Genomic DNA, 13474 nt, shown 5'->3' on the forward strand with positions numbered 1-13474 from the left:
CAAAATTTATTGTGCTCATGGGAGGAAACTCTTAGAGGGAACACTTCCCCCAGCTTCTCCACCCCCCGAGTTAATGTCACACACACAGGATTAATGCAATTGCAGGATAGTTGCATGAGGGGGATTTGGTGAGTGCCAAACTAATCCCTGTTGGTAAGAGGATGGTGGGAAAAGTCCTTGAGGGGGGAGCGGTGTCACATGACACTTTTTACTTCTGGTCATGTGTCCATATTGCCCCGAAAGTCTTACCTCCAGAGGCGTCGCTAATGGGGGTTAGGGGGTGTGGCTAATGGGGGTCAAAGAATACATTTTTAAAAAATTCTTTGGGTGTACATCCTAATGAAATGTGCTGTGCACGCCTATGTGGGCTCATTTACATTCCTCTTTCGACAGAGGAATATAGTCTAGATGAGCCCTAAGATGCTTGGTAACAGAACTATAAGCTACTGGACAATCAAATTTCTTCATTTAATTTCACAGTTTTGTATTCATTCTGAAAAGGAAAACTTCTGCCCAATAAATCTGATCCTTCCAGAGATTCTTTACTGAAATCACAACTGAACTTCTCTGAAACTGCATGCATTATTCCAGTTTGTAGAAAAAAATATACAATCTCAATATGTATTAAACATATGCAAACCTTTAATGCTATAGGATCAAGATTGAAGTCCCAAACATCTCCAACAGAGTCATCCAATGCATCTTCTATTCTCCTTAGCTGAGAAGTGTACTCTTCAAGAAATTTCCCATAATTCTTCAACTGTACTTCTGCATGAATTTCTAAGAGTAAATAATAATATTTACATAGTATCATACATGTAAAGTATTTTACAGAATACTTATTGAGCTGCTACTTTAAAGTAATATCTAGTTTAATCTATTCTTTAGTTTGAAGAACTGTCTCCTTAAATCACTTCAGTTAACCAGATTGATAATAAGTAGATAAAATTTCATAAGCCAAGGGAAAACCTAACTCAAATGTATCAAATTTAAATGGAAGTTTCCCTATTTGCCAGAAGCTGCAAAACATTTATGACATATTTTAGTGTGCATGTATTTTCACGATTGAGCTTAAACAAGCTAATTTACCAGATAAGTCAACTTTATAACATGAATAGACAACACAGACAACAAATTATATGACATCTGTTTCTTAATATTGCACATTAGTTTAGAGAGAGATCCCTGGCCAAACATCTATGGTAATAGTATACCCACGAGGCAAAGAGTATCTTATCACTTCTTAGAATTCACCAGTAACTGCATTACAAAACAGCTGTTCCCATCATTTTCTCATAATTTGATTGCAGGATTATGTTGTCATAAGTCACCACCCAGAAGTCTAACCATCTTCAAGCTAACTCTTCCTCTGTCAGAGCATTCTGCTTTACCACCACTTGAAGTTAAATGGCCAAATAAAGTGGCAGCCCATTCATTGCTATGAGTAGAGATATATTTAAGCAACACTCCACTGTGCAAATATCAAATTTATGTTCATTGGTAAATTAAGTACACAGGCTGCTAATCTTTACAAATTCCACTTATTATTACCATAACATAATATTTCAAAGTCAAGCATCTGAATGAGTGCCATATTTCTCATTTACTTGAATTCATCAAAATATGCAAAAAGGCATACTTGTTACTATAGAGTCACTGATTACTGCTCCACGGTTAAGGCTGAGTTGAGTTTTGCGCATAAAGCAAGGATTCAGCCTCCACTGTGTGTTAAGACTACTGTATCCTCCCCAACAGTACCATAGAACAACAATACAGGTTGCACCTCTCTAACCAGGACTTTCATCTGGCAACATCCAAGGTTTAGCAGGACTATGGATGTTGCTGAACAAGAGATCTCGGGGCAGGAGGGCCAGTAGCTGAGAGCCTCATGAAAGGTGAGACTGGTGGTAGCGGGAATAGGGCCTCAGCAACTTGGCAGCAGTAGCAGGGTTATGGTAACAGGGTAGAGGCAGCCAGACAACTCAGCTGGAGTCACGGCAGCCTGTGCTTGCCAGCCCAGCAGCAGGGTTGTCCTGTGGCAGTCCGAGTGGGACTGCGTGTCGGCCTGGAAGTGGGGACAGAGCCATGGTAGCGGGGACAGAGCCGTGGTAGCGAAGCAGGGGAAGCCCATCTGGAGCCGCAGTAGCGGAGCTGCGGCAACCCAGCTGGGGCTACAGCAGGTTGGTAGCCCAATCAGGGCCACATGCTGGTGCCCCAGTAATGGGGCCAGGGCTGCATGCTGCTGTGCTGACAGTGGGGCTGGAGCAGCAGTTATGGCAGTGGGGCCAGGGCAGCTGTGTTGCCTGACCAGGAGCAGGGCCAAAGGAGCTGGCTGTGGGGAAGGGTGGCAGGCTCAGGGGGCTGGTGGCAGGGGATCTTCCCTGGTCTGGCAAATTCCCTCATCTGAGACTGCTCAGGTACCAAGGGTGCCGGACCAGTGAAGTCCAACAAGTATTTATACCAGTACATTAGAGAACATTTTAGTATTTTTGAAAATAAAGCCACCTAAAAGGATAGCTATACAAAGTCAATCTAGGCAAATCATGCAACAAATCATTACATTAACACAATACCCACTAGGGATATGAAAATGTAACTGTGTACACTTGGGCTCATTGGTAAACCTTCACGGTTACTTGGAGGATCCTGGTACATACGAGGATCACAATGGTTTCCAAGGAGACGACTGTTGCCTCATGTATAACCGTGTAACCACTGAAATTTTCAGTAGTGACACATTTACTTAATTAAACACAATTTAACATCTCTAATACCCACTATCCCCGTGGTCCCCAACATGGTGCCCGCGGGCGCCATGCGCCCGCGGGGGCATTTCTCTGCGCCCGCCAAGTGCTCAGGGCTGGCCTGGCCCCAGGCATGTGGCACATCTGCGGTGCCGGAGCCGGCCCCGGGTGCGTGGCACACGGAGAGCGCCGGCCCCGGGGGCGCCGCAGATTCACGCCCCGCAGCACATGGGGGGCGGGGGGGGGGGGAGAAAGCGCTAGCGCCGGCCCCGGGCACACGGCGCTTGGGGGAGGAGGGGGAGGGGAGAGAGCACTGGCCCTGGGCACGCGGTGCTTGGGGGAGGAGGGGGAGGGGAGAGAGCGCCGGCCCCGGGCACGCGGCGCTGGAGAGAGAGCGCCGGCCCCGGGCGCGCGGCGCTTGGAGGGGGGGGGGGGGGGAAGAGAGCGCCGGCCCCGGAATGCGGCTATGGGGGGGCCCTGCCCCCCCCGGGCGCCCAGCGGGCGAACGGCCATGCCCCCTGGCGCCCGGCAACCCCAAATGGTTGGGGACCACTGCACTATCCTGATGGGTTCTTTATTTTGATATAGTGTTATATGTACTCCTAGCACTTTGTGATACAGTAGAACCTCAAGAGTTACAAGCACCTCTGGACTGGAGATTGTTCGTAACTCTGAACAAAACATTACGGTTATTCCTTCAACAATTTACAGCTGAACACTGACTTAATACAGCTTTGAAAATTTTCCTATGCAGAATAAAAATGCTGCATTGTTTTTTTAGTAGTTTACATTTAACACAGTACTGTACTGTTTTTGCCTTTTTTTCCCCCCCTCACTCATCTCTGTTTCTATCTGATGGCCCACTTCCAATTCCAAATGAGGTATTTGCGCTTCATTGATTAGTTAGTAACTCTGCTGTATGTAACTTGGAGATTCTACTACAGTTAAAATGCCCCAAAAGAATGACATCTTGCCCCTAACGAATTTACAGCCTAGATTAGTCGTTCTCAATAGGGACATAAAAACCCATTTAAAAAGTTAGCCAGTTAAACATTAAGTGTAATTGTTTAACTGGGATCCCAGGCTGGAACAGCCCCCCCACCTACAGCACAGTGGGCCCAGATGGGCTGGAGCAGGCAGCTGCTCCAGCCTGGCCAGGCTATTGGTTAACTGGTTTGTTATGTTTAATTGCTTAAACAGAAAAACAACAAATAGCCTTTCGGCACCTTAAAGACTAACAAAACACGTAAATGGCATCATGAGCTTTTATGGGCACAATCTACTTCTTACGTTAATAACTGGAGTTATTAAAGGTCCAGTTTCGAAATAAGGTTTTGGCGGGATGGGGGGGAAAGAAGGAAAAAAAAGAGAGAAAAATAGTCAATTAGAATCTCCATACTACATGAAGTTGATAGAGAAGTTGCAAATTGTTCTTAAGTACCCATTGTTTTGTTTTTTATGTCTTTAGGATGTGAAATGTAGTGGGCCATCCAGCCAATGTCTTTATTCATACCTTTGTGACAGGAATCAAATCTGTACATAAAGTTAAGTTCCAAGGCTTCCCTGAGTATTTGGCTTGTGGAATTGGCCTGAAACAGTAAGGTGACTTTCAGATCCATTAATGAGTGCCTAGACAAGTTAAAATGTTCCCCAGCAGGTTTCTGTGTGTTACCTTTTCGGATATCTGATTTGTGTCTATTAATTCTTGTCAACAGAGACTGTTCAGTTTGACCAATATACATGGCAGAGGGACTATTTGTTGTTGTTTAAGTTTTTCCAGTTACAGACAAACTTGGCTACCCCTCTGAAACTGCTTAAACAGAAGCAGGCAGGGGACTGCTCCAGCCTGGCTAGCCTGGAGTCCCACGGCCCACGTGTGAGGGATGCTCTGGCCGGGCTGGAGCATCCACTGCGCAAGGCATGGTGGGCCTGGCGAGGCTGGAGCAGTCCCCTGCCCGTGGCATGGCAAACCCTACCAGGCATGGTAAGCATGACCCTTACCATTCACATCCCTATTCAGCACACACTCAGCTTTCTATATTCCCCCACTCTTTTGCCAGAGAAACTGTCATGGCTTCTAGCAGAAGAGAGATCATATCTGGGAATAAAAGAGATATGGGTAAAAAAGGAAAATGTGTCAAGTGTAAGCAATGCAAGAAGATAATACAGGGCCCTACCTGCAAGAATGAAACATAAGATAATCTTCTTACTGAGAGAAAATAATGTTGATGAAGATATGTATATCGCTAAATGGATCAACTGGCTAGTAACTTAAGTAATTCAGTTTGCAAAACATCATTCTTCAAGACTCTATGTCTTTTAGTACAAATGTGATTTGACAGGTAAATTCCCAAGATATTTACTGTGTTGGATATTGCTAGAAAGAAAAGGATTTAGGATAGCTAATCCTTTTGGTTTGTTTAATTAACTAGGTTTAAAATCTATCATTCAAGTATACAGTGCAGAAAGCTGCAAAAGAAGAAATCTAAAGCTGCCACCAAGTGTCATTTTCTTATTTCCTACATTTCTTATTACATAATACATACCTCTTATTTTGGAACATCACAGACCATAAGGCTGATGCCATAAGTCTATTCTCTATTTTACACCAGCATAACTCAGCTTTTCCAAGGGAACCCCATTTTATACTTGTTCTCTCAAAACCAGAAGTGCTAGTGAGGTTCAATGGTGCTTGTTGGTTAATGGTTTTGCTTATACTCAACTAGCTCCCAGGGCAGCAGTGAGTGAAGCCACCTCCCTGGGAGCCAGGATGGCAGGATTTGGTGGCCCTGCTCCCAGGATAGCTTTATTGCAGGCTCCCCAGTACAAAAGCTAAATGGTTACTTATACAGTTATCCATAGCTAAGCTTTATACTGCAGAGCCTGCAGCACATATAACTGTGTAATTGCTGACAATCTCAGCAGTTACAATGTTACCCAAATACTCAATTTTTAACATCACCAATGACCATCTCCCACCACTCCTTGGCAAACAAGTTGGGAGAGTCCCCATTCCCTTCACTCTTAAAATGTTGAAGGGAAGTGAAAGACTTCTCTCTCCTATTAGCAAGAAACTGAATGAGCGGTGGCTGTTCTAGTTCTAGCTATATACCTATGAAGCAAAGAATAATAAAAAAAGATGGCACCTCCCCTAAGCTGGTTCCAGTGACAGTGTTCATATTGTATACCTTCCCAGAAGCCTGGTGATGGATTTCCACACAGATGATGTTACTGCACCTAAACTGAACTTTTCCAGTCCTCAGTCTTTCACATTTGCTAGCCAGTAGCTGACTAGCCATTCAGGAGTGATGAAATGTAGACAATTCACCGGTGTTAATAAACCTACACTTATGAGAAGCTAAAGATATTTACAGACTATCAATGAGTAAAATATTGTTTTTGCATATCACCTAAAAGGTTACCAATTAGGGATGTTAAAAAGCAGGTAATTGGTTAAATGTATAACGACTGAAAACAGTTACCCGAACCAACAACACAAGGTGGCAGCTAGTGCGCACCAGTAAACAGCTTTTATGCTGGCTCCCAGCTCACATTGGCTCCCACCTGCTGCCACACTCCTGGAAAGCCAGTGCGCACTTTTAAGCTGGCTCCATGTGCACACTGACTGCCACCCTTCACCAGCAGGTCCCTAATCTTCCTGTAATTTCCTGCAATAATGAAAATCTAAACATATAAAATGCTTTAAAATAATCAACATTATCTGTCAAAATTATAAGAAAATAAAAGCTGAATTCTGCCAAGCCTAGTTTTATACCTGATAATGTAACATTAAGAGCAGGGTAGGGATGGTCTAGATTGAGGTGGGCAATAATTTTTGATCAGGAGCCACTTCAGAAATTTCTGAGGGGACTGCCCCAAACCAGCCTCTTTCACCTGCCTGGTAATTCTGTTTCTTTTCTGTATGGTTTTCTGAGAAGCAATCCCATTCCCCGCACATCCAGTACTTTACAGTGTAACAAGTGCATTCCATGAACTTTCTTAGAAACTAAGTAATCTACAAGGACAGAAAATGGCACACATGCAGGCTGACAAAGAATTAATCGTCATTCAAAAAGTTGAAGTGAAATTGCAAGAGAATGCCCGGCTTAGTTCCCTTCAAGCCACAGCAAACACACAACACGGAACTAATTTATTCTAGCGTGACTTATCTGCTAATCAAGACAAACTGCAAAGAAAGAGGCATCACTGTTTCAGCAGGAAAAATTCCCAATGCATGTAAATACACCAGACAAAAGTCAGTTTATCCCTCTTGTTTGATTCTCCCATGATTGTTTGGGATATTTGCTAAATTATCTCAAGTAGTTACTGGGGATGTGGAGGGAGGAAAAACAAAAGAAAGATGAACCTTTAAACCACAAACTGAATATGAATCAATGTGATGCAGTTGCAAATGAAGCTAATATTCTGGGGGAAAGGAGGTATTATCAGGAGTATTGTATTCAAGACAAAGGAAGTACTTTCCTACTTTACTCAGGACTGGTGAGGGCTTAGCTAGGAACTTATCTAAATCTGGGTGCCAATTTAGGAAAGATCTGGAGAAACTGGAAAGAGTCCAGATGAGAGCAACAAAAATAATAAAGGATTAAAAAACACACACAAAACCCTGACCTATGGAGAAAAGTCATGTTTAGTCCTGAAAAAAAACCGGGGAGGAGGGGATGACCTGATGATAACCGTCAAATACACTGAGAGAAGGGGCACAGGGAACGATGATCAACTGCTCTCCATAGCCACTGAAGCCAAGATAAGAAGTCAATTGCCTTAAACTGCAGCAAGGGAGGCGCAGGTACTAGAAACACTCCCGCGGTAAGAGCTGCCAGGGACGCCCCATCACTGGAGAGCGGCCAGAGCAGGCAGGGATGGGCGAGGACAGGTTGCCTGGTCCTGCCCCAGCGCAGGCAGCTGGCGGCGGTGACCTCACCAGGCCGGACACCGGTGCGACCCCAAGCCCAGCCTGCAGCCAGACAGGGCCGGGACGAGCGACACTGACCCGCGGCCGGCTCCGGGCGCGCTGCCTCCCAGGGGGCCAGGCCCAGGACAAAGCAGGGAAGGGTCACTCCCCTCCCCCCCCCCCCGCCTGCGGAGGGCACGCGCGTGACAGGCAGGCGCTGCTGGACAACCGGGTGCAACCGTCCCTGTCCCCCCCACCGGCCGCGCTCTTGGCCGTTGGCTCCCGCCCGCGCCCCGCTGCGAAGGGGAGGGGCCCGGGGCGCTCTTCTCGCGCCCCTCCCCCGCCGCTTACTCTGGGAACCGTCGTCGAAGCGGTCGAACTCCCAGTCCGGAGAGAGGGTCTCCAGCGCCATGGCAGCAGCGCCCGGCCTCCGGCACGAGACTTCCGGCGGCGCGCATGCGCACGCTGCACGCCGGGAAATGGAGTGCGGCGGGGCGAGCGCGAGGGCGGCAGGGACGGAGCCAGCGAAGGAGCCAGGTCCTGGCCCGGAGGGGCCGCAGCAGCAGCGCCCCCTCCTGGAGCAGCCGTGGGAACTGCAGCCGCCGCCGCCGCCTGGCTGGGCCCGCGGTGCAAGGGCAGGACCGGCAACCGCCACAGCCCCGCTCGGTGCGCCTGGCGCTGGCTTGCGGGGCCGGAGCCCGGGCAGCCATTCCCGGCTCTGACACTGAGCTCCTGGGTGACCGCAGGTGGCGTCGCTCCCGGTGCCTCAGTTTCCCCACCCGGGACCTGTCTGATCTATTTAACACTGTGAGTGGGGACGTTGTGTTGGGTTTGATGAAAGTTACTTAAATTTCTTACAGACACTGTTGTAGCAGGTGAGGGCGTGGAGTTGCCATACAACAGTCCCTGTAAATATGGTAATAGAAAGGTAGCCGTGTTAGTCTGGGGTAGTTGAAGCAAAATGCAGGACTAGGTAGCACTTTAAAGACTAACAAGATGGTTTATTAGGTGATGAGCTTTCGTGGGCCAGACCCACTTCCTCAGATCAAATAGTGGAAGAAAATAGTCACAACCATATATACCAAAGGATACAATATGGGGTACAGACAGTGTGGGGGGCTCAAGGGAGGGAGTGGAGGTGCAGGCGTCAGGGCCGGAGCCTAGGGGGTGGAGTCCTGTGTTCCCTCTAAGCTGAGCACATGGGCACTCAGGAAAGGTTCAAATGCTACTCAGCTGATTAGTTGAGCACCCACAATGCCCACAGCTGGTAGCATGTTTTTCTACTTGGGGTGCACACCTGCACATGCCACAGTGCATGTAACAAAAATTTATTCTGCACATTGTTGGAAAAAATTAGAACATTGATACGGTCTTAGGCCAGGGAGCAGGGTGTGTGTGGAGGTGTCAGGGCAGGAACTTGAGGATGTGGGGGCTCAGGGGAGGGAGCTTGGTATGTATGTTGGTAGCTGCAGGAGTCAGGGTTGGTGTGAAGGGGGGCTCAGGGCATGGGGTATGTGTGGATGCAGAGAGCACAGGCGCAATTGGTATGGTACAGCAGGGAGGTCAAGCCTCCCACTCACCAAGATTCATACTAGGAGTCTGCTTCCTGTTCCCTTTCAACACTCTTGAGCAAGGGAAGCTCACAGCCTGGGTCACTCACTCCATAAATAGCACCCTGCAAATCTCAGAAGCTCATTTGGGAGTGTGCCACACCTCCACCTGCAGCCAAGTGCTTCATCAAACCCAGCTCTTTCTTGCCAGAACAGCACACCGGCTTACTTTCAGCTCTGGTTTGTGCAGGCCTGCTGATGCGGAGGCTGGTTTGTGCAGGCCTGCTGATGCGGAGGCTGGGGGGAAGGAGGGCAATAGGGGCAGTTGCCCTTGGGTCTGGCATTTCTAAAGGGCCCAGGGTTGTAGCAGTGCCTGGAACCCCATTTCCTTTAAATTGCTGCCAGAGTACCCCATGATGTGCTTCAGGCTACTATAAAGACTGGAAGGGGCTAGTTCTTAGTCATCTGAACAGCAGTGAGGGCTGGCTGCCCCAGCCCTTCTGCCCAGGCCTCCTTACCCCCCCCCCCTTCCAGAAATGCAAAGCCACGCTCCCCCTCACTTTGCCCAGGGGTCCAGCATGGCTGTTGGCTCCCCCATGTTTGTGAAATATGTACTGAGACCCTGACTCCAGCTTCTAGGTCGCAAATAATATGTCTGACTAGGGACGTAAATATCCATTAAAGTTAAACAATATACTTATAATAATTTCACCAGTTAACCATGGAGAGCTCATGGGCTCTTGTTGGTCTGGCAGGACCTCTGCCACACCAACAGCACCACAGCCAGGGGGCTGCTCTGGCCTGGTTGTGTGGAAAGCAGGGAACTGCTCTGGCCCTTCCATACCATGGGTGGGGTGCTGCTCTAGCCATGCCATGATCTGGCCCTGCAGGTGCGTAACCAGGGGTCCGTGCTGGCTCGGCCAGGCCCCCTGCAACTGAGGTCCTGCTGGCCAAAGGCCAACGGAAGAAAGGAGAATTTGCTCCCACCAGCCAGGCACTGTGGTTAACAGGTAAGCATGCCAGTAAGACTAATGCTTACCTGGTAACCAGTTAACCTTTTACATCCCTACTTCCAGTCCAAAGCAGCAGCAGAAAGTTGTAATAACAGCCATTGCAATAATTAGGTTTAAAATAAGAGCAGCAATAAAGAAGGGGAGCACCTAAGGTTACAGGATTTGGGAGGAACATCAAGAATAGGTCCACTGAGAACAGCAGTGCCACCATCTAGTGTACCAGCTGCAGAGGTAGCAATAACATCAGGAGCAGTGTCACCAGTGGTAGCACCAATTTCAATAGAAAGAATAACAGCCACAAAAGGGACTACAGCAGCAAGAGCAATATCACTGAGATCAAGGTTAACAATTGCAATAGCGTCAGGAGCACCAGCAGTTATATTCATAGCAGCTACAGATTTGCCCCATGTTACACTTACCTAGGTGAAGACAGCAATTTCATCATTTGGCATTTATTCAATTCCATTAGGAGCCCAAAGGACTAATAAATATAGACAGAAAGTGGTTTCTAGGGAAGAAAGGTTTTGCTGTGTGTGTTTTATTAAGACATTTGAAATCTCCATGATCAATTTGTATCTTGTTTAAATAGAGGTGAAAAGAACAGACTTGGAACAATAGTGCGGAGATTCATTTCTTGTCAAATAACAGAAATAATAAGTCAATCTGTGGGATAACTTGAAAAAAGAGAGATGATGTATGTATTTTTGGTACATGGCACTAGTGTCACTCCTCAGTTAACTGGTTTCTGTGCAAATATCTTTTTTAAGGCCACAAAAAAATTAAGAGCTTGATTATACAACATGCCAGGAGTGGGCAATAATTTTTGATGAGGGGCCATTCCAAGATTTTAGAAAGTGGTCGAGGGCTGCACTCTTCCGGGATATAAATGGAAAAATTCTGGGGTCTGGGATGGAGGTAAGGTGCAGAAGGGAGCTTAGGGTAAGGAAGTGGGGTGCAGGAGGAAGAATGGGGTCTGGGAAGGAGTTTTGGTGAAGAAGACAGTTGTGACCTAGGGCAGAGGGCTGGGATGCAGGGTTCTGGGATATGACCTAGGCTAGGAGGGGACTGTGATCTGGGGCAGGAGATTGTGGTGCCAAATCTGGGAGGGAGTATGGGTGCAGGAGGAGGCAGAGGGTTTGAGTATGTGGAGGGGGGATAGAGAGCTGGGGTGCCAGAGGCAGGTTCTGGCTGGGAGGCACTTACCAGCAGAAACCTGAGGCAGACAGCCTGCTGTAGGCTGCTCATTGTTCCACTGCTGGCATGAGAGAGAAGGGGCAGGAGGGAGGGAGAGAGAATGCTTCATATTCCGCCCCTGTGCCCATCAAAAATTCTTGGCTCCTATTAGCCGGAAACTGAGAGATTGACCAGTGGGAGCTAAGAGATTTTGCTGGGGGGCGGGAACAGCACAAGAAGTCCTCCTCCTTCTCCCTCCCCAGCCCTCCTGAGCAGAGAACAGCTGGCTTTTAAAAACATGAAGGCTGTGTCTACATTGGTGAGATCTTGCGCAAAAATGCTTGCTTTTGTGCAAAAACGCGCAAAAACTTGCTGCCTGTCTTACACAGGCCACAAGTTCTTGCGCAAGAATACTGACATTCTAATGTGTGCAATCAGTGCTTCTTGCACAAGAACTATGATGCTCCCACTCAGGAATAAGCCCTCTTGCACAACTGTTCTTGCGCAAGAGGCCAGTGTAGAAAGGCAACATGAATTTCTTGCGCAAGAAAGCCCTAAGGCTAAAATGGCCATCAGAGCTTTTTTGTGCAAGAGAGCGTCTACACTGGCATGGATGCTCTTGCGCAAAAGCACATCTCTTGCGCAAAGGCACATGCCAGTGTAGACGCTCTCTTCTGGAAGAGTTTTTGCACAAGAACTCTTCCGCAAAAGAGTTCTTGCGCAAAATCATGCCAGTGTAGACGTAGCCGAACTAATCTCTGCCTTAGGGTTCTGCTGAGGCAGCCATGAGTCAGATCTGATGGCTTGGCGGGCTGGATCCAGCCCAGTGGCAGCCTCTTGCCCACTCCTGCAACATGCTGAGCATCAGAAAGGACAAGGTTCTCTCACTTTCCATTTAACTCAGTGGTAAATGGATAAATGCACAGTTATCTTCACATTTGTATTAAGCTCCTGGAGGAACTGGGCCCTAATTTAGACTAAGGATATAAAATCACATTTAATTAGTTAACAGGTTAAATGTTAAGGTTAACCTATTAAATAGGGGGTGGAATGCCCCTGCACATGGCACCCGGGGCAAGTGCTGCTGTGGGCAGGAACTGCTCTGGCCAGTGGAACACCCCCTGCCTGCTGTGGGCCCCATGAAACTGGAGAAATCCCCTGCCTATAACAGGTGAGAGAAGGGGGGGTAGGTTCTCCCGACCCCCCACCAGTTAACCATTCACATCCCTAATTTAGACTTGAGATTCAGGGCCATATTCCATGTATATGCAACTTTCATTGAAGTCAGTGAAGGTCTCATATATTTAAAGTCAGGATATAGCTTCCAATTTTTAAAAATAAAACAATACGTGAACTGAATATATAGGAGAAATATATTCCAGAGTGTGTGAGTTTTTATGAGACTGCAAAATGTGAACAAAGTGAACTAACCAGACATTGTGAACAATTGCCAAGCTCTGTAATCATGTGTATAGAGATGTCTATATAGGGTGCGTCTACACAGCAGGACTTAACTTAAAATAAGATATGCAAATTGAGTTATGTCAATTGCGTAGCTTATTTCAAAATAGCTTATTTTGAAATTGGGAGCGTCTACACAGCACTTATTTCAAAATAGAGCACTCTTTCTCTGACTTCCCTTACTCTTTGTACAGGAATCGGAGTAAGAAGTCCTCCAGCTTAACAGTATTTTGAAATTATTTTGAAATAACTGCTTGATGTGTAAACGCAGATTAAGTTATTTTGAAATAATGCCAGTTATTTCAAAATAATGTTGCTTTCTAGACGTACCCTAAGTGAGCACGAAATAGAAGGCAGAAATGAGAATTTTTTGAATGAGAATGTTATTTTGAAAGAAGACATTTGGAGAAAAGGTTTTAAGTGAGGTAAGCTTAAATAACAATGTTTTTATGGAAGTAAGCCACATGTTTTCCTTTTATGATACAGTTTTTGAAATAACTGATTCATCCTTTTCAGTTTAATCACTAGGTGGCACTCTTTGTTCAGTTGCATTGGTGTTGTAAAAACAATGAGTAGTCTTGTAGTTCAATGTTAAGTGCCGCTGGATCTTCTTTGACATTG

General features: G+C 46.8%; 2 protein-coding genes across 4 annotated transcripts in view; one reads left to right on the forward strand and one right to left on the reverse strand.

Annotated features, from left to right (window-relative positions):
- Positions 1-8140, reverse strand: part of WASHC4 (WASH complex subunit 4) — a 70008-nt gene extending 61868 nt beyond the window's left edge. For all 3 annotated transcript variants that reach the window (XM_075938562.1, XM_075938557.1, XM_075938551.1), the window contains exons 1-2: positions 8008-8140; positions 641-780 (exon numbers count right to left, since the gene is read on the reverse strand). In XM_075938562.1, the coding sequence (XP_075794677.1) occupies positions 641-780; positions 8008-8068 (201 nt within the window). In that variant the 5' untranslated portion in view covers positions 8069-8140. The remainder of the gene's footprint in view (positions 1-640; positions 781-8007) is intronic.
- ALDH1L2 (aldehyde dehydrogenase 1 family member L2) overlaps positions 8098-13474 on the forward strand; it is a 69792-nt gene continuing 64415 nt past the window's right edge. Inside the window, exon 1 of the mRNA XM_075938571.1 lies at positions 8098-8463. Coding sequence (XP_075794686.1) covers positions 8113-8463 — 351 coding nt within the window. The 5' untranslated portion in view covers positions 8098-8112. The remainder of the gene's footprint in view (positions 8464-13474) is intronic.

The sequence above is a fragment of the Pelodiscus sinensis genome, chromosome 1 (genome assembly GCF_049634645.1).
Source record: "Pelodiscus sinensis isolate JC-2024 chromosome 1, ASM4963464v1, whole genome shotgun sequence".
Classification (NCBI taxonomy): Eukaryota; Metazoa; Chordata; order Testudines; family Trionychidae; genus Pelodiscus; species Pelodiscus sinensis.